General features: G+C 48.1%; 1 protein-coding gene and 1 pseudogene across 6 annotated transcripts in view; both read right to left on the bottom strand.

Annotated features, from left to right (window-relative positions):
- The window catches only part of TBC1D22B (TBC1 domain family member 22B), a 73,192-nt gene that overhangs the window by 6,152 nt on the left and 43,963 nt on the right, over positions 1-23,077 (bottom strand). For 3 of the 5 annotated variants that reach the window (XM_081520561.1, XM_081520562.1, XM_081520565.1), the window contains 4 exons: positions 15,066-15,172; positions 14,408-14,483; positions 11,808-11,935; positions 10,956-11,051 (listed from right to left, as the gene is read on the bottom strand). In XM_081520561.1, coding sequence (XP_081376687.1) covers positions 10,956-11,051; positions 11,808-11,935; positions 14,408-14,483; positions 15,066-15,172 — 407 coding nt within the window. Of the gene's footprint in view, positions 1-10,955; positions 11,052-11,807; positions 11,936-12,024; positions 14,195-14,407; positions 14,484-15,065; positions 15,173-23,077 lie in introns of those variants that run through there. The other 2 variants (XM_081520563.1, XM_081520564.1) reach the window with 1 other exon arrangement.
- Positions 4,518-5,533, bottom strand: LOC145517622 (lactoylglutathione lyase-like; annotated as a pseudogene). The gene is made up of 2 exons (XR_014062210.1): positions 5,307-5,533; positions 4,518-5,204 (listed from the first exon to the last, which is right to left on the bottom strand). The product of XR_014062210.1 is annotated as a lactoylglutathione lyase-like (transcript).

Raw genomic sequence — 23,077 nt, 5'->3', positions numbered from 1 at the left:
TTCTCTAAATACTTTTGAATCTGTTTAGCACTTAACATAAGCATTTCCTCTAATATTAAAAACTCCTTTTAGACATTTTCAATGGTCAGAGAATTTTCCATGATGCAGAAGTACCCTAATTTACTCAGTATCTTCCTGTTTTGAGCATTTAATCATTTCTGGTTTTTCACTATAATGTAATTATAATGAACAGCCTTGTGCATAAAGCCGTATTTTAGATTATTTCCTTGGGCTAAATTCCTAGGAATGAAATTACTGTGTCAAAGGGCATGAACACTTTAAAGGTACCTAAGACTCATCCAGAAAAAAATGCTCATATCCCTGGATCTCTACCAGGGCTTAATATTCTCATTCAACAAACTTGGTTAATTGTAAACGCTGTCCCTGGATTTCCAAGTCCGAGAATCGAACTGAAAGCCACAAGTCAAAGAAATTTCCTGGCAGTCCAGTGGTGAGGACTTTATGCTTTAGCTGTTGAGTGCAAAGGTTCGATCCCTGATCAGATACAGCAAGCTGCACAGTGTGACCAAAAAAAAAAGCAAAAAACAAAGATAAATCTGTAAAATGGAATACCCTACACTCAAGTTATTAATGCTTTCACAATTTTTGTATGAGCATGTACTCATGTAACGTGCAAAGAATACAAAAATGGGAAAAATTATACTCATCTATGCGTTCTGACATTATGGAACATCTACTCTATTTTGTACCAATGATAAAAAGAGGTTACAAAAACAACGTATTTCACAACATCATACAGAAAAATCTGAACAGGACTTCCCTGGTGGCGCAGTGGACGATGAGAATCCGCCTGTCAGTGCAGGGGACATGGGTTTGATCCCTGTTCCAGAAAGAGATCCCACATGCTGCAGAACCAACTAAACGTGAACGCCACAACTACTGAAGCCTGCACACTCTAGGACCTGCGAGCCACAAGTGATGGGCCCCTGCACTGCAACTGCTGAAGCTGTGCGCCTGGAGCCTGTGCTCTGCAGCAAGAGAAGACACCACAATTAGAAGCCTATGCACAGCAACTAGAGACCTGCCCCCCCGCCTCCGCTCTCCACAACTAGAGCTGTGAGTGTGGCAACAAAGACCCAGCACAGCCAAAAATAAATAAATGAAATACAGAGGTGTGTACATGTCAAATAAGGAAATTAATAAAAACCTTAAAAAAAAAAAGGCAAATCCAAACAAACTTTCTGGCCAACCCAATATACAGAATATTTCCATTAAGGGTTATGTACAGACAATATGTATTTATTCATATAGATCTGCATGGCAAAATGTCTGGAAGGAGATATATCACCTTTGTATGGTAAGATTTCAAGTACCTTCTTTTTTCTTATTGGTATTTTCTAGTTTTTCTATAATGGTTTTTGTTAGTCGCTCAGTCATGTCCAACTCTTTGCGACCCCATGGACTCCACCAGGAGGACCCCACCAGGCTCCTCTGTCCATGGAATTCTCCAAGCGAGAATACTGGAGTGGGTATCCATGCCCTTCTCCAGGGGATCTTCCTGACCCAGGGATCGAACCTGGGTCTCCCGCACTGCAGGCAGATTCTGTAATGGTTACATACACTTGAATAACTCACAAGCAAAAACAACCAACAGTTGATGTGTCTAGAGAAGAATATTTTTTGCTAGGAGAGAATCTACCTGTAATTTCCAGTTTTTCTAGTCTTGCTAGAAACTTCCCAGAAGCCCTGAAATAATTCTACCCTTGAACATGTCAACTTCCTACTACCTCTGCCACCAACACTTGAGGCTTAGGTGGGAGGAACCATTCTGCCACCTGGTGGCCGTACCTAGGAACTGCACCTCCCACACACAGCGCTGTAAAAATGGGAACCCTGTCCACGCATTGATAAATCAGGGATAAAGAAGTAGAAACTGAAATATCACAGGTGGGAAAAGACGCTATCAATTACAAATCAGGTACGTTAATCAAGGGGGTAGCGAAGAGACACTGGTGAGGTGGGGAACAAGTGAATATGTGTTACAAAGCCAGCTCATGGGAGCACTAAGCATTAATACACAGTCAGGTGAAAACACTACAGGTGTGGGAAGACAGCTTACGGGGCAAGCAGCTGAGAGTGATTCCAAGTGAATGAGAAGAGGGAATGGCTTTCAAAGAAAAGCTTGAAATGGCTGGAAAAGATACCCGCTAAGAATCCAGATTCCAAAGGAAAAAGAGGAGGAAGAATGAGTCATGTGTGAGGGGGTTGGGGGAAGACAACAATTAGACAAGGGGGCCGAAGGAAAAGGGGTAGCGGGTGATAAGCAGAGTCCTTGGTAAGAAAACGTGCAGGGGAAACTCATTAGAGAATGTTCAACAGATAGAAGAATTGAAGAACAAAAAGGGGACCATCAAGGATAATCACCAGCATAGTGGTAATTACTTCAGCTCAGTTCAGTCGCTCAGCCGTGTCCAACTCTTTGCGACTTCATGAATCGCAGCACGCCAGTCCATCACCAACTCCCGGAGTTTACCCAAACCCATTTCCATCGAGTCAGTGATGCCATCCAACCATCTCATCCTCTGTCGTCCCCTTCTCCTCCTGCCCCCAATCCTTCCCAGCATTAGGGTCTTTTCCAGTGAGTCAACTCTTCGCATGAGGTGGCCAAAGTATTGGAGTTTCAGCTTCAACATCCGTCCTTCCAATGAACACTCAAGACTGATCACCTTTAGGATGGACTGGTTGGATCTCCTTGCGGTCCAAGGGACTCTCAAGGGTCTTCTCCAGCACCACAGTTCAGAAGCATCAATTCTTTGGGGCTCAGCTTTCTTCCGGAGAAGGCAATGGCACCCTACTCCAGTACTCTTGCCTGGAAAATCCCATGGACAGAGGAGCCTGGTAGGCTACAGTCCATGGGGTTGCTAGGAGTCGGACACGACTAAGCGACTTCACTTTTCCCTTTCATGCACTGGAGAAGGAAATGGCAACCCACTCCAGTATTCTTGCCTGGAGAATCCCAGGGACGGCGGAGCCTGGTGGGTTGCCGTGTATGGGGTCGCACAGAGTCGGACACGACTGAAGCGACTTAGCAGTTAGCAGCAGCTTTCTTCACCGTCCAACTCTCACATCCATACATGACAACTGGAAAAACCATAGCCTTGACTAGACGGACTTTGTTGGCAAAGTAATGTCTCTGCTTTTAAATATGCTATCTAAGTTGGTCATAACCTTCCTTCCAAGGAGTAAGTGTCTTTTAATTTCATGGCTGCAATCACCATCTGCAGTGATTTTGGAGCCCAAAAAAATAAAGTCTGACACTGTTTCCACTGTTTCCCCATCTATTTTCCATGAAGTGATGGGACCAGATGCCATGATCTTAGTTTTGTGAATGTTGAGCTTTAAGCCAACTTTTTCACTCTCCTCTTTCACTTTCAGCAAGAGGCTCTTTAGTTCTTCTTCACTTTCTGCCATAAGGGTGGTGTCATCCGCATATCTGAGGTTATTGATATTTTCCCGGCAATCTTGATTCCAGCTTGCGCTTCCTCCAGCCCAAGCGTTTCTCATGATGTACTCTGCATATAAGTTAAATAAGCAGGGTGACAATATACAGCCTTGACGTACGCCTTTTCCTATTTGGAACCAGTCTGTTGTTCCATGTCCAGTTCCAACTGTTACTTCCTGACCTGCATACAGGTTTCTCAAGAGACAGGTCAGATGGTCTACTCACCAGATGGGGGTCTTTACATGTACTCTAGCACATTTAAGCCCCACATCAACTCTATGAGGCACATTCACCCCCACTTTACATACGAAGAAAGGGAGGGTGAAACTTGCATAGGATCACAGAGTAGTGCTGGGCTAGGATTGGAACCTAGGTTCAAATGGGCTGGTTCTGGGCCTCCCTGGTGGCTCAGACAGTAAAGAATTTGCGTGCAATGTGGGAGACCCAGCTTCAATCCCCGGGTCGGGAAGATCCCCTGGAGAAGGAAATGGCAACCCACTCCAGTATTCTTGCCTGGAGGATCCCATGGACAGAGGAGCCTGGTGGGCTACAGTCCACGGGGTCACAGAGTCGACATGACTGAGTGACTAACACTAGACTCATCTGCTTCTACAGTTTGTTCTTATAACCACTATGCTAAATACTGTGTGCCTGAAACAAGAAGAGAAGTGGGGCACGATGCAGAAGGAATGAAAAGAAAAGAAGCCACAGAAGAAGCTGTTTGAAGGAAATCTGCAAGAGCGGATTAATTTTGCTTGGTAATAAAGGCCAAGGACAACCAAATAAGACGTGAAATAATTAATAACAGAGAACTTAAAGGTCACAGAAAATATACACTATTAAATATGACACTGTGGGCGGAATCACCCAGGAATACTGGAACATTCTCTGCAAATGTTAAGTGTATTCAGGCATGTAAAAACACTTTCCTAGTCACATAAGTTTTCTCTGTGTGTGTGCACACTCAGGGTTCTTTACTTCTCATTGTGAAAAATCACTTCTGAGGAACCGAAACCCCGGTAACCAGGACAAAAACATGTTATGTGCATTTTTTTTTTCTTTTTCTGAAAATGGTGACTCAAAGGCAGACTTGTAGACTTGTAGCTCATAAGGAGACAGAAGGAACATGCAGTCTCTGAAGGGAACTGTTCTAATTATTGCCTAAAAAAGTAAAGTTATACAACTATATTCAAGGACATAAGACAAAGCACTACTTTAAAACGAGGATGACTGAACAGTTAGGTGAAAAACAGCTGAAACAGGAAAGGGAGACGGACTTAAGAATAATCTGAGTTGGGACAAGGACCCATCCGTCCTGGACGCGTCTGTTCTCTGAAGATCTTGAATCACAGGGTTTCCTGTTTTGCCTTCCACAATGTCTTTGCTGAAATCTCAAATCAGCCTTCTCACAGAACTAAATAACCCTGATCATTTTGTTAGGATTCAAAATTTCATTCCAGAAGCCGTCAGGATTGTGAATAAATGCCAGGCCTTTCATTTTACGATCATCAGGTTTCTTTACACACTGGACTCCCAGTTTTTCAAAACTTTGACAAGCCCAGTGAACGTCAGGAACAGCAATTTCAATGTGACCAAATCCCCGAGGGTCTGAATCGCCATTGTGGTAACTCTGGTCTCAGCGTCTCCAGTGCTCCAATTGTGTGTCAGCTCAAGGGCAGCTTTTCCGGAGATGGTCCATGATGCATCTTTTATTTTTGGCCACACCACGTAGCATGTGGTACTTCCCCGACCAGGGATCAAACCCATGCCCCCAGCAGTGGAAGCATGGAATCTCTACCACCAGGGAAGTCCTTTCATCTTATCTTTTGAGTGTCTTTTTTACCTTCCTAAACCAAGGAACAGTCAAAATTTCCTAGTGGGAAAACCTAATTCTGGGAGTAGTCTCATTCCAAGAATTCTAGCACAAAAATCCAATGACTTCTTGGGATCCCTAATTCGCAGCATGGTCTGCTGCAAGAGGAAATCCTCCATGCTGGGATCCGGGTCGCAGCAGCAGCTGAAGGTGGTCTTGTCGGTGAGGCTGCCGGATGCGGGCTGTGGTTCTGCCATGGCCACGCTGCTGTATCGAGGTCCCTAGGAACGCTGCAGCCACCCACACTCATCCAGCCCCTTAAATAAGTATTTTGAAACAAATCCCTCTTGTTTTGAGAATCAGTGAAACAATTCCCTTGGTCTCAATAAAAACTTCCAAAGACATGTCCTTGTAGGTAAACTTTTTCAGCATCACACTTAATTTGTAGTTTTCCCGGTGTCAAAAGTACCTAGGATATTTAGTATAAGACCCCCCTAGAGAAAGTCGAGTCCCCCTCCGATGTTTGTTTTGCTTCTATGTTGAGGAATCGTGTCCTTTCTCACACCTGCCTGCTCTGGGTGGAAGATCTTTAGTTCCCAGGGTACTAAAATCTGGGCACTTTCTGGGGATGATTCAAACTGGCAATTTACTGGATGTCTCTGAAGATGGGGCCTGTGTTTGGGCAATGTTCCACAATCCCACCCTTGAGTTCCTGCAGAAGTGGTGGGTGGATGCCATCTGGTTCAAGGGCTTTATTTACTCTTAGTTGGGTATTCAGGCGTGGAACAGCCCATGGGCCAAGCACTATTTCACTTAACAACTCTGACCTGTCTCCTGCAAAAGTCACTTTCAGGGTAGGAATCTCTCAAGGTTTTCTTCTATAAGATGAAAGCAAAGGATTGAGACCAGCTGCTCCTCTGGTTGGAGAAGGCAATGGCACCCCACTCCAGTACTCTGCCTGGAAAATCCCATGGGCAGAAGAGCCTGGTAGGCTGCAGTCCGTGGGGTCGCGAAGAGTCGGACACGACTGAGCGACTTCACTTTCACTTTTCACTTTCATGCACTGGAGAAGGAAATGGCAACCCACTCCAGTGTTCTTGCCTGGAGGATCCCAGGGACAGCGGAGCCTGGTGGGCTTCCGTCTATGGGGTCGCACAGAGTCGGACACGACTGAAGTGACGCAGCAGCAGCAGCAGCTCCTCTGGTTTAAGAGTCATCAGCAGGTTCCACCAACTCCTCTGCCAGTTCCCTTTTTATGTATTTAAAGGAACTCTGGTTATTAGTCTTGGAGCTCCCTGCACAGGGCTTCTGAAGATCACTTCTGAGCCATCTGAGGGCTTGTCGACACCTGCCCTGACATCTCTGTGGGGTCCCATGCTCTCCTGGACTCCCAGAGATGCTGCTCTTCCCTGAGGGGAATTTTTAGGTTACATGTGACCAGGCATTTGCTCAAATGCCTGTTCTCTCTGACTTACATTAAATAATGTATCTAGGAAATCACTACCTCCATAATAATGGAGGAGGGGGAAGAGGATGTAAACTGAGCTCCAGTGGCCTAGGAGGTCCCTGGCCAGGCCCTGAGGGAGCAGCAGGACACACAGTCCACGCCCAGAGCCCAGCTTCGGGGTCTCCACCATTTGAGACAAGCCAATACTTGACTCCCTGGGTGACCTTGGCTTAGTCACTTCATCTCAGGCGTGACCAGGCACACACCGTAGTCATACTCACCATGACTCAGCTTCCCCATTTGTGAAATAGGGGTAGTTATTACAACTTTTCCTGTGGGACGGCTGCAACGAGCTAACACAGAGAAGCACTTAGGATAGTGCCGGCTACACTAAAAGTGCTGCACAGTCGCTATTATTAGACTGAACCTTATTAAACTGCCAATACCTGTGTGACTTGTAGACAATTTCATAAAATACAACTGGACGTTATCATCATTATTCTATTCAGCCAGCCCAGGCTGAGGGCCAGAATCGCTGAGGCCCCCTCTACCAGGAAAAAGCCTTGGCCCAGCTCTGCTGGAAACCCACATTTCAAGCAGCCTACGGCCCAGAGGACCAGGACATTCTGCCCCTATGGCCCCTGTGCACGGACACGCCTGAGGGTTCCCTTGCTCAGAGGTCTCAGTAAGGAAACCTCTTGGAGTGATCCTCCTGTGTCCATTTTCGGTCCCCTACCCTAGGCAGTGTGACCCCAGACAACAGCTCAGCCAGGGAGAAGCGGGCATCCTTCCCTCTGGGGGCTCACCACGGCCGGGGCACTGCCCTTTGCCCCGTACCCTCTGAATACCTCCTCTCCAGCCCCATTTGGTCATCAGCTTGGTCTTACCCAGGATTAGCTTAGCAGGGTTTACTCAGGGAAGTTCAAAAGACTAAAAGACTTGGGTTCCTGAAGCTATCTTCACTTCACTGCTTCCCAGACTCAGTACACTGCAGGAACTAATAATATTAGGGTTAATAAGCTCACTGCTTTGAAGGCCACAGGCTAAGTATACCATTCTGACAGTTTCAAGTGCAGCAATTTGTATAACCCTCATTAACAGCTCTAGAAGGTAAGTACTCTCATCCCATTTTACAGGTAAGAAAACTTACAGGGCCATGTTAGTCTGCTGAAGGTTGCAGACCTAGAAAAATGGCAGAGCTAGGATTCGACCCCAGGCAGACAGGTTCCAGAGACGGTGGCTTAACCAGTGGACTATTCTGTGTAGTCCCCAACTTTAGAAGGGGGCAGGGGTTGCTGGTTCCCCTGATATATGCTCCACTGGCTCCCTTTACAGCTGGCTCCCTTTCCCTGCTCTTTAAGAGTGATAAATGCCTGGTCTGCTGAAACTGCCACAAACTCATTTATTTCTGCAGCTACTTCACCTGGTTCTTCTTTGAGTCACTCAGCTTTTAGCCCTAAAACCTTTTCTCTGGTGGGCTGGGCATGTGAGGCTCTCTGGGACGCCTGTATTCATGGACAGAGCCTCTTCTGCAGTGTTTTAACTGCAGGCGGCCCGTCAGCAGTTGGGCAGAGCGGGCCATCTTTCTCTGCAGAGGTCATGGGCCCGTATCTCCCAATGCCACACGATGGTCTCCTGACCTTGCTGTGTCTCCTAAGGGACACGGCTGGTCTATCCAAGCACAGCTAGGGGCCCTTCTTTCATTATTCATAGAATTATAGATCTGTGGAGTTGTGGAGAACTCTGCAGATTATCATTTAATCACCCATTCCCTTCTGTCTCAAGGAAAGAGGGGAGATTCCTCTATTGAGAAGGACTAGCTGAGGTGTTAATGAGTCAGCAAAAAGCCCATTGTCATTCTGTGGGTTACTGCAGAAAGGCCACAGATGCATCAGATAATTGAATGTGCTGCCCAGCACAGAACATCTCCATGTCTAACATAGTTTTAAAGTTACCGACTATGGTCCTATGCTGTTGATGTCGTGAATTGCTACGCACCATTCCAGGAGTCACCTCCACCCCCCCTGAGCTAATCTGGGAAGCGCTTCTATCACATGTGACAAGGCCCTCCAAGCCTGGCTCATGATAAACCAAATTAGACTGTGGGCTCCCGATAGCTGCGCCACCTCAACCACAGTATCGAAACTGACAGCTCACCCAGCGCATGCCCAGTCCAGCCCCTTGTTCATCCCAGGCGCCGCACACACTTCTGGCTGGCAGAAGCCTCAGTGCTTTACCCGCTGCCCTGGCACCTACCCACAGAGGCCCACTCCTCCCTTTTTCTCCCAAAGCCCTTCCTTGAGTAAGTCGGGTCCTGTCTTTCCACCTATTTGCTGGACAGGTCTCTTGTGCTTTAACCACTTAACACCAGTTTCAGAGTGGGCCTGCCTGGGAGTCACGTGGAGAGGCTGCAGTTCCTGAGAATGCCCACGGTATTAACTAGAACTTAGAAAATACCCAACCTTCGCTGGCTTTCCACCCTCCTCGCATTTTTAAAAGGAATATATGCCTATTAAAACAAAAACACCCCCAAGCCCCTCAGTTCAGCAACGCACAAAACAGAAAAACAAAAGCCCACTGCCGCTGCCCCCAGAGATTATGATTATCAAGTGCCCCCCCCTACCCCCAGGCCTTCCTCTCTGCAGACGGCAGCCTCTCTCCTCAGTCCCCACCCCCGACCCCTGCTCCTGGGCCCCTGCAGCAGCTGCCTGGCTTTCACCGCCTCTTCAGTCTTCCTTGCATCCCTTCCTCGGGTTCCAGGACACTGCACTCCCACTGGCCACCCCTACCCTCTCCTTGCCCAACCACCTCTCCTCCTTGACTTCCTTGAGGGAGGGCGCCGGGGCTCAGGCCTGGCTCTTGTGTCTCTTCTACTCACTCCCACCTCCTTTGGATTTCGTCCAGGGGCCCGGCTTCAAGGACCAAATAGCCAAAGACTCCTAAACATACATGTCCAGTCCGGACTCCTCTCTCTTTCAAGCTCAGACTCCCAGGATTTATCTCCCTACTTTACCTCTCCATTTGGATGTCTAACGGTGTTTAAAATTCATCACGCCCCAAAATGAACTCCAGATCTTCCTCCATAAACCTGATCCTCCTTCAGCCTTCTCGCAAACTGTGGAGTCACCCTGACTCATCCCTTTGGTATACTCTATACCTGATTTCTCAGGAATTCTTGTTGGCTCTGCTTACAAAGTACACTCAAGACCTGGCCACTTGTCACATCTCCACTCCCCCATCCAGGTCCAGGCCACCCTCGTGTAGCCTTCGGGGGGGGGCGGCCAGTGTCCGCTGGACCCACCTGAAGTCCACACTAGAGAGATCCCCTGAAACTGTAAGTCAGATGATGCCCCTCCTCTGCACAAGACCCTCTTCTGGATCCTCTTCCACTCGGAGTAAAAGCCAAAGTCCTGACTGGCTACAAAGCTGCCATGACCTGAGTCCCCTGTGACTTCTTGGGCCTCTTTCTAACTCTTTCCTTGGGCCACACTGACCACCGTCATGTTTCCACAGACAACTCAGGCACACTGCAACCTTACTGCCTCTGCATGACTGCTTGTGCTGCCTGGACGCTCTCCCTGTGGATCCCCAGATGTCCACGTGGCTCCCTTACCTTCTCCCAGCCTTTGCTCACGTCACCTTCTCAGTGAGCCTATCCTGACTACTTTATTTGAAACTGCAACCTGTCCCTTTCCTACCACCTAGTAATCCCTTTATCCTTAAAAAAAAAACTTATCCACCTCAAAAAAAAATGTATCACCCTCTAATATTCTTTTTAATTTACAATGCTTTTGTTTACTATGTCTCTCTCCAACTAGAACATAAGTTCTACAAGAATAGAGCTCTCTGTTCTTCTTTCCACCTGTCTTACTCCCTCAGTGGTGCTGAGTACACTGTAGGCATTCAATAAATGCTTGTCAGTGAATGACTGGAAGGCCTCTTGGACCTGAGCAGGTGCTCTGCAGCCTTTCCAGTGCTAAGACCCTTTCACACTGAAGAACTCTGGGCCCCCAAGGCTTCCTGCTACCTAGGAGGGGCACCCTCTTCTGAACATCCCTTCACCTCTCCTCTTCCCAGCCAGGTGCCTACTGTGGCACCTTCTACCTGGACAGCCCTGCGAGCGGGGTGATGCCCCCTCTGGCGCTCCTCCCCAACCCCCGCATAGCCCCACGAGTGGGATGACGCCCCCTCTGACGCTCCTCCCCAGCCCTGGCTGACCTCAGGCCCCTCACCTGAAAGTCCTCCTCATCCAGGATCTCTTTCCTCCACTTGATCAAGAAAGCCGCACACACATAGAGATGAAAGTGGGAGAACCCTTCTGGTTCAGACTGAAGGGGAAAAAAACAAAACGAACAGAGTTAGGCCTCCAAGCCCTGACGAGAAGCTGGCTCCAGCCCTCTCAGACCACTCCTTCTCTGAGGGGGGCAAGCAGAGCAGAACCCCTTCCGTGGCTGGGTGCACAGAGGCCCTGCCCTCGAGGATAAGGCAGGCACGGAGGCAGAAAGGAGGTGGGGGAGGACATCCGAAAAGCGGCAGCCGGCAGGGAGCCAGGTGCCCCAGGGACAGCCTGGCGTGTTTGTGGGGGGAGGTCTCCCCTCAGGGACAGCCTGGCGTGTGTGTTTGTGGGGGGAGGTCCCCCCTCAGGGACAGCCTGGCCTGTGTGTTTATGGGGGGAGGTCTCCCCTCAGGGACAGCCTGGCCTGTGTGTTTGTGGGGGGAGGTCTCCCCTCGGGAACAGCCTGGCCTGTGTGTTTGTGGGGGGAGGTCTCCCCTCGGGAACAGCCTGGCCTGTGTGTTTGTGGGGGGAGGTCTCCCCTCGGGAACAGCCTGGCCTGTGTGTTTGTGGGGGGAGGTCTCCCCTCGGGAACAGCCTGGCCTGTGTGTTTGTGGGGGGAGGTCTCCCCTCGGGGACAGCCTGGCGTGTGTGTTTGTGGGGGGAGGTCTCCCCTCAGGGACAGCCTGGCCTGTGTGTTTGTGGGGGGAGGTCTCCCCACAGGGACAGCCTGGTGTGTGTGTCTGTGGGGGGAGGTCTCCCCTCGGGGACAGTCTGGCGTGTGTGTTTGTGGGGGGAGGTCCCCCCATACCTGGTACGTGTCCCACAGGCGGATGGTGCAGCGAAGGGGAAGCTCCCGCATCAGCAGGTTGTTCATCCAACGGAAGGCAAACTGTAGATACTCTACCTCGTACCTCCTGAAGTGATTATGTACCTGCTCTGAAACAGAAAGGGTCATTGGCCCCCTGAGGGCAACCTAGGGGATCGGACCCTGACTCACATAAACCAAAAAGGCAGTTTCTGTTTCCTTTTTTTTTTTTTTTTTTAATATTTATTTAGCTGTGTCAGATCTTCACTGTGTCACGTGGGATCTTTCGTCATGGCGCTTAGGCTTGGTTGCTCTGTGGCATGCGGGATCTTAGTTCCCCGACCAGGGATTGAACCCGTGTTCCTTGCATTCCAAGGCGGATTCTTAACTGCTGGGCCACCAGGGAAGTCCCAGTTTCCATTTCTTTTCAGCTCTTCTCCCTGGGGAAGCCCGGGACAGGGGCCAAACTGGCACCTGACTGTCCGGTGTTGGATCCCACCACCCCACAGCAATGCTGCTTGGTTAGCTCAGCCCTGCACATAGGAGAACTGTTTGAACATCCCACAGTGACGTTCTGGGGGCCTTTCTTCCTTTGCAGGGCTGCTCGAGCCATCAAGCAAGGGAGACATAAGGCTCACATGGCTGCTTGACCTTGTCAGGCATCACAGAAGGAGACGCAACGGAAAAGAACTGTGTGGGTCACCTTGGCCATCCTCCCACCAGTGAGGATTCCTCTTCAGCATCTCTGACAGATGGCAGCCAGCAGGGACTTAAACAGCCAGGGAAAGAGGTTCACCCACTCCACTCAAGGGCAGCCTCTCCCACTGACTGACTGGAAAGTGCTTCACCAGCTCCCCCCACAACTCCCACCCCGTGGTGTGGGCGTGGTGTTAGCGACCCAAACACACCTGACCCCTCCTGTTCCATACAGCAGCCCTTCAGATACTGCTTGATAGGATTTTCAAGGAAAAAATCACTAGCCTCCTCAGTTTTCTAATCTATAAATGGGGACACTCATTCAAACCTCAGTAAGTCCGGGGTGAATAAAATGAGAAAATAAAAGTCTCTACAACAGCACCCTCCTGTGGTAAATACTACAGCTTTTGAAAGAGTAACTATCAATACATGGTCATTTCTAGGGAGCAGAATTTGAAGAAGGGGGAGGATTTTTACTTTTGGTGTTTTTTGGGGTTGTCTAAATTTTTGTAGTGAGTATTACTTCTATAATTCAAAGCACAAAGATATATACATTAAAAAATACACTATATCCTAACATACTATGTCTTTATTTATCAGATATTTTTGATGGCAGAAGAGGGGGAAAAAAGGCCAGATCAGACAGTGGAAAAAACTACAGCACAGGCCCTCTGGAAGCCAGCCCCTGACAGACAGCTTAGCATACGTCCTGTCCCCTGTCCCCGGAGCCAAGCGAGGGAGGCAGGAGAGCTGGGTGTGGGCTCAGCATGGAGCTGACCGCTGGGCCAGGCAATGAGGCAGAGAGAGAAAAGCATCCCACATGCAATGCATGGGGAAAGAGCAGCAAATAATCCAATAAGCTCTAGGGACTGAAATCCTAAGTTGTAAAAGGAAGCTGTAGTGAGTGGAACAAATCAGGGAAGATTTTCAAGGGAAAAGAACCTGGGAAAGGAGAAAGATATGTAATCTCCATATGGGGGCGGGGGGGGGAGGGCAGGGAAGAGGAATGCGCTAGTGAAGCAGAAAAATCCATGATGGAAAACCAGATAATGGGACTTATTAGTTGTGTAGCAACTGATAGAATTAATTGGTGCTAGACATTTCACTTAACAGAAGACCTTGCTATTAGACCTGTACGTGATCTTCATGAAACTTAATTTCAACTTCTCTCCCCGGGCCTCAGTTTCCTCATTAATCTACAGCAGGGCTTCCTGACTTCCCTTCAGTTCTAACACTCCAGGATCCCATGGTAGTGCCAAGGACTTACTGCAGGGCTCCTGTTCCTCAAAGACATTCTGCTTTGAGAGGCCACGACTCCTGCTCCCCACCCAGACAGGTCACAGGGAGCTACGGGATGTCCTGCTGGGGTATCAGGCACACCCGAGGACCCTGCATCGAGCCCAGAAATCCTGAGTCACATCACAGCGTGAAGGACAAGGTGAGACTACAGACTTGATGCTAACAGCAATGGAGAACATGGGAGGGTTCGGAGAAGTGGGATGTGACTGGAACAGAGCTCTGGAAAGACGGAGGTGTGTGACAGACATGTGCAAGAGGGACGAGGATGGAGGAGGCGAGTCCTTCTAGGAAGGAGCTGCAGAAACTCAAGCATGGCTGGACCAGAGCTGCGGCTAGGGCCATGAAGAACAAAAGGGTGAACTGGAGGAGAGATGCTGAAGGAGGACTGGCAGAACCTGGTGACAGAAAAACAAAGGCGAGAAAAGAACGTGACCTAACAGCAGAGTTCTAGCCTCACCTTCCCAGTGAGATGTGGAAGGATGTCAGAGCTGCCAACAGCACCGAGTGAACTGGACAGGGGCCGGGGAGACGCCCCCCACCCACCCCGCACCAGCATAACTGGCTTGTGTCCGAATCACACTGCTGGAGAGTTCTTCCTCTGAACCTACCATCGATCCGACTGACAAGCTCTTCCAGCGCCTTGACCTTCTTCTGGATCCCTGGCTGTGCAAAGGTGTAGTTATCCTGCAAACGACACAGAACTCAGGCCCAGCAGGAATGCCACGCCGTCAGGCCACCCCTCCCCCATGGTCACTGAAACATGTTTTAAAGCTTAAGCTGTTTCTCCAAAGCTGCTGCCAGTGTTTTGGGGAACAAAGAAATCTCATAGAACAGCAGAGTGTGGGGGAAAGGCATGTGCTTTGGAGGCAAACTGCATGACTGGGAGCACAGCAGAATGGTGGGGACAGAGTCTACTGAGAAAGGCAGAGCAACACGGAGACTCCCCTGGACTCCAGGGGACATCAGACCATTGCCTTTTTTGTTTTTTTGCTGCACAGCACAACTTGCGGGATCTTAGTTCCCCGACCAGGGATCAAACCCGTGTCCTCAGGATTGAAAGCACAGAGTCCTAACCACTGGGCCGCCAGGCAAGTCATCTAGGATCACTGCCTTTTGAAAGCTGTAAAGCTAATGAACGAAGTAAAGATGGATGGACCAAAAGGGGAGGAGCCATGCTGGAGCCAGGGGGGTTGTCTGATGCAGAAGAGCAACAGGAACCCAAAGGGAGCCCCAAGCAGGGCATCCCGAAAGGGCAGAGTCGCTCACCTGGATCCCGTCCAGCAGTTTGCTCATGCACCAAAAGCTGTCAGCTTCTATGCTTCGCAGCATGTCCTGAGACAAATTGGTCACGTCAAAGTTCTCCACATCCTCTTCTGTAAAACAAAAGGTGAAGAAAGTCCAGAGGTTTTGTCTAAAAAAACGGAGAAAGAAAGAGCCAAGTATCTTCAACGGGGTCCTTAAGGCCTGGAGGGAGCCAGGCTCATGTGCGGCCAAGGAACACGGGCCTCCCCTCCTGTCCCCTTGTCAGCTGGGCAGAGGTGTCCCAGGAAGGCACTCGAGAATCTCATGACAACACTGCACAGGCCATTTCTCACACCGGGTTGGCTGGGTCCAACATATCTTTCTCTTCTACTGCATTTTTCATTTAGTTTGAGAAAAAAAACAAAAAACTTCAGGCCTCATGTTCAATGAGCTATATCCAGGCCCCTGGAGATGGTCTGGAAAAATTCTTTGATTTCAGAAATTCAGTGAACTAACACACTCACTCTTACGGGCAGTGAGAACAGCTGGGATGAGGGAGCCTCCACGGTCCTTTTAAAGACAGAATCCCCCCATTCTGACCAGGAAGACCCAGGGCCTCACGCCTCAGAAGTGAGAATGAGTTGTGTGAAGGAAGATGGCCCAAACCCAGATAAGCGTCCAGGATTTAATTTCAACCAAGATGGCAGTTATCAAGCTGGGTTCTGCAAAACCCTCAATCCTATAGGATCAGTTCAGTTCAGTTCAGTCACTCAGTCATGTCTGACTCTTTGCGACCCCATGAATCGCAGCACACCAGGCCTCCCTGTCCATCACCAACTCCCGGAGTTAACCCAAACTCATGTCCATCGAGTTGGTGATGCCATCCAGCCATCTCATCCTCTGTCATCCCCTTCTCCTCCTGCCCCTAATCCTTCCCAGCATTAGGGTCTTTTCTAATGAGTCAACTCCTCCCATGAGATGGCCAAAGTACTGGAGACTCAGCTTCAACATCAGTCCTTCCAATGAACACCCAGGACTGATCTCCTTTAGGATGGACTGGTTGGATCTCCTTGCAGTCCAAGGGACTCTCAAGAGTCTTCTCCAACACCACAGTTCAAAAGCATCAATTCTTCGGTGCTCAGCTTTCTTCACAGTCCAACTCTCACATCCATACATGACCACTGGAAAAACAATAGCCTTGACTAGACGGACCTTTGTTGGCAGAGTAATGTCTCTGCTTTTCAATATGCTATCTAGGTTGGTCATAACCTTCCTTCCAAGGAGTAAGTGTCTTTTAATTTCATGGCTGCAGTCACCATCTGCAGTGATTTTGGAGCCCAAAATCACTGTTTCCCCATCTATTTGCCATGAAGTGATGGGACAAGATGCCATGATCTTAGTTTTCTGAATGTTGAGTTTTACGCCAACTTTTTCACTCTCCTCTCTCACTTTCATCAAAAGGCTTTTTAGTTCTTTTTCACTTTCTGCCATAAGGGTGGTGTCATCTGCATATCTGAGGTTATTGATATTTCTCCCACCAATCTTGATTCCAGCTTGTGCTTCCTTCAGCCCAGCATTTCTCATGATGTACTCTGCATAGAAGTTAAATAAGCACGGTGACAATATACAGCCTTGACGTACTCCTTTTCCTATTTGGAACCAGTCTGTTGTTCCATGTCCAGTTCTAACTGTTGCTTCCTGACCTGCATACAGGTTTCTCAAGAGGCAGGTCAGGTGGTCTGGTATGCCCATCTCTTTCGGAATTTTCCAGTTTATTGTGATCCACACAGTCAAAGGCTTTAGCATAGTCAATAAAGCAGAAATAGATGTTGTTTGGAACTCTCTTGCTTTTTCGATGATCTAGCGGATGTTGGCAATTTGATCTCTGGTTCCTCTGCCTTTTCTAAAACCGGCTTGAACATCGGGAAGTTCACGGTTCACGTATTGCTGAAGCCTGGCTTGGAAAATTTTGAGCATTACTTTACTAGCGTGTGAGATGAGTGCAATTGTGCGGTAGTTTGAACATTCTTTGGCATTGCCTTTCTTTGGGATTGGAATGAAAACTGACCTTTTCCTGTCCTATGGCCACTGCTGAGTTTTCCAAATTTGCTGGATATTGAGTGCAGCACTTTCACAGCATCATCTTTCAGGATTTGAAATAGTTCAACTGGAATTCCATCATCTCCACTAGCTTTGTTCATAGTGATGCTTTCTAAGGCCCACTTGACTTCACATTCCAGGATGTCTGGCTCTAGGTGAGTGATCACACCATTGTGATTGTCTGGGTCATGAAGATCTTTTTTGTACAGTTGTTCTGTGTATTCTTCCCATCTCTTCTTAATATCTTCTGCTTCTGTTAGGTCCATACCATTTCTGGTATCCTATAGGATACTCAAGTAAAAAAGGTTCCATGGACAAACATGGCTGAGAAATGTTGCATTATATATCCTCCTCTTGGAGATTCATAAAAGGATTCGAGAAGTTATTAGGAATTCTACATTAAGAAAATCTCCTTCATCTGGCTTACTCAGCGTTTCCCCAGTTTCTTTAGCCTTGGCACCTCTTTTAAAGAAGCCTACCTATGAGCGTGTCATGGAAACCCCACACTAAGTGACAAGAGTGAGAGGTTGTCTATCTGGTCTGAAATGCAAGAAGGGGGAACACAGGCGTCTTCTAGAAGAAGGAGTGTGTGATGTTTCCTTCCTGCGGGAGACAAGGTGGACAAGACAGGCCACCTTAACCCACAGGCCCCTGCATGCCCATCAGAGGCCACACATGGAAACGTTTGGGCCCTTGTGTTCTGTGTCAAAGGCAGCTTCTCTCCTTGGAGCCCTGTTTGAAAACAGCATGTTCACTGCAGTACCTGGTGCTGCAGAGACACAGGTATATGACAGAATGTATTCAGAATCCAGCCCTTTCCTTTATGAGAATTATCACTCTATCAAGACTTACAGCTGGACTTTCTCAGGATGCTGTGGAACAACTCTCCGATTCTCATCCTATATAAACAGCGTTTTTATAATGGACCTCAAGGGCTGTAAAAACCCTTTTGGGGAGGGCGGGGGCTTTGTCAGAAAAGCTATGAGCCTGGAAACAGTGTAAAAAGTCCACAGTTAATACAAGAGTCGACAACAGTCCCTGGCACACAGTAGGCATGATATAGTTTATTTTAGGTGAGGTTTATTAGGAATTTGTAATGACGTGGGGAAGCATGTCAGAGCATTGAGGGAAAGAAGTAAAGTACAAAGTTATTTATGGTTTACTCTCAACTACTGTACATACAATATTTATGTGTTTGTATAAGCACAGAGGAAAAACAAAATATATCACAAGGGTTTACAATGCTTATTCCCAAGGTAGTAGGGATAAAGAATTTTTATTTTCTTTAAGCCTTACTATTCAAAATTTCTACAGTAAGTATAACTTTTAGTCAAGAAAAAATGTACATGATTCTAGAAAAAAGGAGCTACCATGGACTACATCTGCCTTTTACTACCAAAAAGAGAATAAGATCTTGTAAAAACAACACTAAGCCTGCAGAAATGAAGACTTGAAATCATATATAAAGGTCTATTTGAGAAACCACACAAAAAAATCCTTCCATGAAATTATCATCTTTCTTTTTTTTCTAACTTACTTACTGCCATTTATGTAGTGGGTGTTTTGCCAGAGTGGGGGGTGGCCATATGTGTACTATTAATTTAATCAAATGATACTGGGCTCCAAGACCCAGCTCAGAATCTTCCTTTTTCTTTTTGCTTCATCTTACATTTCTAAGACCCCTCTGTGTTGCTGTTCAGACCTCTAGCTCACTGCCCCACACAGGCCACCACCTCTTTACCTATCTGTTCCCCACCAAGGATGGATACCCAGGGGCCTCCAACACCCACTACCACAAATAATGGCTGGAGGAACCATACGAGAACTATTGTGGGCCAAAGGACCTAACCACGGGTACCAGCAGACCACTCCAGAGCAGACTCCCAGCAGTGCGCTAGGGAACCACGTGGGCTCTCCCCTTTAGTGAGTGCAGCTGATCACACTAACCAGCCTGGGCAGTAGCTTCCCTTCCTCTGTAAGAAAAAACAAAATGAAGCCCATAAGGAAGGCTCGAGATAAAAGCTCTCCCACTATTTGTACGTGTTTCACAAATGAAGATCCCGAGCTCCACAATAACGTGAAGGGTCTTGTCCTACCTGGGCATGCTACCATTCCAGAACACTGCAGCAGAAATGTCACTGGGAATGGCAACCACACACAGCAGAGTAACTGGGAGAGAGAGCCAGGCTCCCTGAGTACGACGGGGAGCATGGCTACCACGTGAGCCCTGGTGACCTGTGGCTTTTTTTGTCAGACAGAACAGTAAGTGGTCAGGAGCACAAGACTCTGAAGCCAGACTGTGCGGCTAGAATCCTGGCCCTGTCACTTGCGAGCTCTGTGACTTTCGGCAAATGACTTTACTTCCCGAGCCTCAACGCTTCCGCTCTGAAGGTGGTAACATCCTACCACCAGCGGGGCACACTGTAAGGATTAAACAAGTCAATACATGAAAAGTATGAACGGTGCCTAGAATAAAATAAGCATTACGCAAATGTTAAGTATTACTGTTATTAAAGCCTCTGTTATTTTAGTTCTCTGTTATTTGCAGCCAAACCTAATCTAATTCCAAATGTACCTTAAAAATAAAAGACGAATTTCAAAGCTTTCCATTCCCACCTTTGGCTCTTAAGGAAGAAAATCGAACAACATGAGGTTCAAGTTGATAAGAACCTGCTCTCAGTAACTGTGCCAGTTCCCAACCTTAGCTGTCCCGGGGAGAAGGGGGTGAACAGAGGACGCTGAACACTCTCTTGGGGCCTCGCGAGCTGGGAGCTGTCCTTTCCCCCTGTTCTGCCCTCACGCCCCGCCTGCCTGTTAGCTCTTGGCTTTCACAGACAGTAGGGGAGCTCACCAGCACTTCAGAGAGTGGGAGGAGGGCTTAGTCCTAGTGTTCTGCCTGCTGGGACGATAAAATTCACACATTCAGTCAAAAGCTGTGAGCTAAGTGCACCAGCAAACAGCAGCAGAGAAAGGGAGGCCCACATGCTCTCGGGAAGGGCTCCATTCAGCATCGACAGTCTGTTCAGAAGGATCATTAAACATCCCACTTGAGAAAACTCAACATATAACTGAAGCTGGAATGGGAAGGCACGCCAACAATGCCGTCTCAGATGAGGGCAGCGTCTCTGGTTGTCATTATGGAGCATTCAGCAGCCAGGACTCAGGCTGGAGGGAATGAGATTTTTAAGGGATATTTTATGGCTGTTTTAAGAGGCAAAGCATCCAAAAAGAGGAAACTCAACAGCTCTTTATAAAAATCGAATTGCCCACTCTAGGCTCGACAAGAACATGCTGTCAAGCTCAGCGTTATTACCCGATAAATGTACCTGAGTGGTGGCCCCAGTCAAGTGTTCATTTTTCTCACAACTCCAGATCTCGGGCCTAAAACTAGCCTCACGTGTGCCTCCAACGCTCCCCAAGAGCTTCGGGAAGAACTGGTTTTGCTAAAACTGGAAATAGTAACTTGTCCATTCAGTGCTCGAGGCATTTCCCAGAAAGCATCTGTGATCGCAAGGCAATTTCTAGATTTTGTCATCTGTTGGGTCAGAATCAACTGGCCCGACCCACAGACACCAGAAGATTCAGGGCACCAGACTACAGACAGCCCTTCTGTTTTCCAAGGCCTCTGGCTTACCTGATTTCTGTTTTTTTTTAACAGGACTCATGAGAAGAGCTTACATAATATTTTCTAACCACAAAAGTAAACTGCTTGGGAAAAGGAAAAAAATAAATCTTTTCAGCCATACATCTGAAGAACCTCATAAAATAGGAATTAAATCTTTCATCCAGAAAAACACAGTTTTAAGAAAAGTGCCAAGGAATTCATCTGATCAGCTGAATGCAATAATTTTAAAGCGGTTCAAGTGCTATAGAAACTTGTTGGGTATTACTCATCTGGCATTTTTCAGGCAAGTATCAGTGACAAGGCCACCAGAGCCGAGTGTGGACAAGGCAGAGGGACCCCTTGGTTAAACCCAGCCAAGTCAAACCACTTGACAAAGGAAGGACAGTGAGGACAGGGAAGACGTTTCTGCAGAGCAGAAACCCACGGGAGCGGGTGATTCTGTTTCATGAGAACCCTGTTCCAGACCGTGTGAGAGGAGACACGCTGTTTCCAAGACAGAGAGAAGCAGCTGACCACGGAGCCCTTCCCGGCACGGTGCCAGTCAATCAGGGCAGCGACTAAAAGGTAAACGCGAACTCAGAGCGATCTCTGGCCATCCACTGCTCAGTGTGGGGCACCTGGCTAAAACGAATTTTAAAAACCAGCACACCATCAAACCGACTCTACTTTCCTGGGGTTCTTGGATTCCTTCTACTTTTATTTAACGAACACTAATGGCTGTTGGTTAACTCAGCCTCTTGGTGCCCAGATTACAGGAACCCAAACTGTATGAGTATTCAGGTTAGAGGGGCAAGGGAGGGGTCAGGTCCAGCACATACTTAGCCTTCACCTTCTAGGACCTGCCCAAAGACCACCCAAAGAGCCAGGCAGCATGTCACTGAGACTCGTATGCCAACAGGCTCTGGGAAGTCCAGGGTCCCCAGAGCTGGTGGTCAGCTGCCCAGAGGTTCCTCATCCAGGCTCAAACATCTTGACTATGTTGGCTACCTCAATTTCTCCTCTGTCACAGTGTCTCACTTATGCTTGGATCAGATAAGAGAGACAGCAAGTGAGCATGCACACGTCACTTGGCTCACCGCCAGAGAGATGGCAAGCCACAGCCTGCCCTTGGAGAGCTCACCTCTAGACGGGAGGAGATCCAGCCCTGGACATCCCACCAAATGCTCACACTGCTCTCGACTGCCAGCTGAAAGCAACCCTGCTCAGCACTCTGACTGGGCGTCTCCACATACATATCTGTTGCTGGGAAGAGCCTCAAATATTCCTCAACTTTCTTAGCACGTACGAGGCTGCTTTGTCTATGAAGATGGGGCCAGGAGGCACCTTGAGGAAAGGGGTAAAGTGCCAAACAGGGTGAGGGCTAAAAATTCAGCATCAGCCCCACTCCCCAGTTCCCTCCAAACCCAGAGCCTGAGAAAGAAAGGTGGAATATCCTTATTCTAATGACTCAATTTATATAAAGTTTAGAGATAGGCAAAACTAACTGAGATGTCAGAAGTCAGTAAAATATCCATAGTTACTCTTGTGTGGGCGAGAAGGACAATATGCTTTTATTTTCTGTGAATTAATATCTAGAAGTGGTAGGCAGGGATTTTTGTCCACTTTGTTTATGGTTGTATCCCCTGTGTCTAGAGCAGTGCCTGGTCCGGTGTAAGACTCAATAAGTAACTGCTGAATAAGTGATGGTGCTCCATCTCCATTCCTTACGAAAGAGAAGAGACAAGAAAGAACTTTTGGCTAAACCAGCACAGTATCAAAATGCTGTGATTCACTGCCCTCCAGTGGCCAAGGCCAGCAAAGCTGTACTATTTCCTGAATATCTTAAAACACTATGAAATTTTCATTCGCTCATTCATTCAGTGCTAAAGATTCTGCTTGCCAATGCAGGAGACACCAGAGATGCAGGCTTGATTCCTGGGTCAGGAAGATTCCCCAGGAGTAGGGAATGGCAACTCGCTCCGGTATTCCTGCCTGGAAATTCCATGCACAGAGAAGCCTGGCGGGCGACAGTCCGTGGGGCTGCAGAGTCAGACAGGACTGAGTGACTGCGCACTCAATCTAGACACATATGGAATATATGGACACCAAAATGAAAGCACTGGGAACGGTAAGATGTTTCAAATAGTCTCTGGCCTCAAAGAATCATAAAGACCGGTGGCAGATGGCAGGAGGGAAACACACAATCGTTGGTGTGGTAGAGCCCTTCAAAGGGGAAACGCACAGGGTTATGGAAAAAGTGCCACTGGGGTGCTGGTGGGAGGAGGAAGGGAGGAAGTCTCAAGGCAGGCTTCCAGGAAGAAGGGGAGCCTTA

This window comes from Giraffa tippelskirchi, chromosome 8 (genome assembly GCF_054371585.1).
Source record: "Giraffa tippelskirchi isolate mGirTip1 chromosome 8, T2T-mGirTip1v1.2.pri, whole genome shotgun sequence".
Taxonomy (NCBI): Eukaryota; Metazoa; Chordata; class Mammalia; order Artiodactyla; family Giraffidae; genus Giraffa; species Giraffa tippelskirchi.
This window is presented reverse-complemented; position numbering and strand designations above follow the sequence as displayed.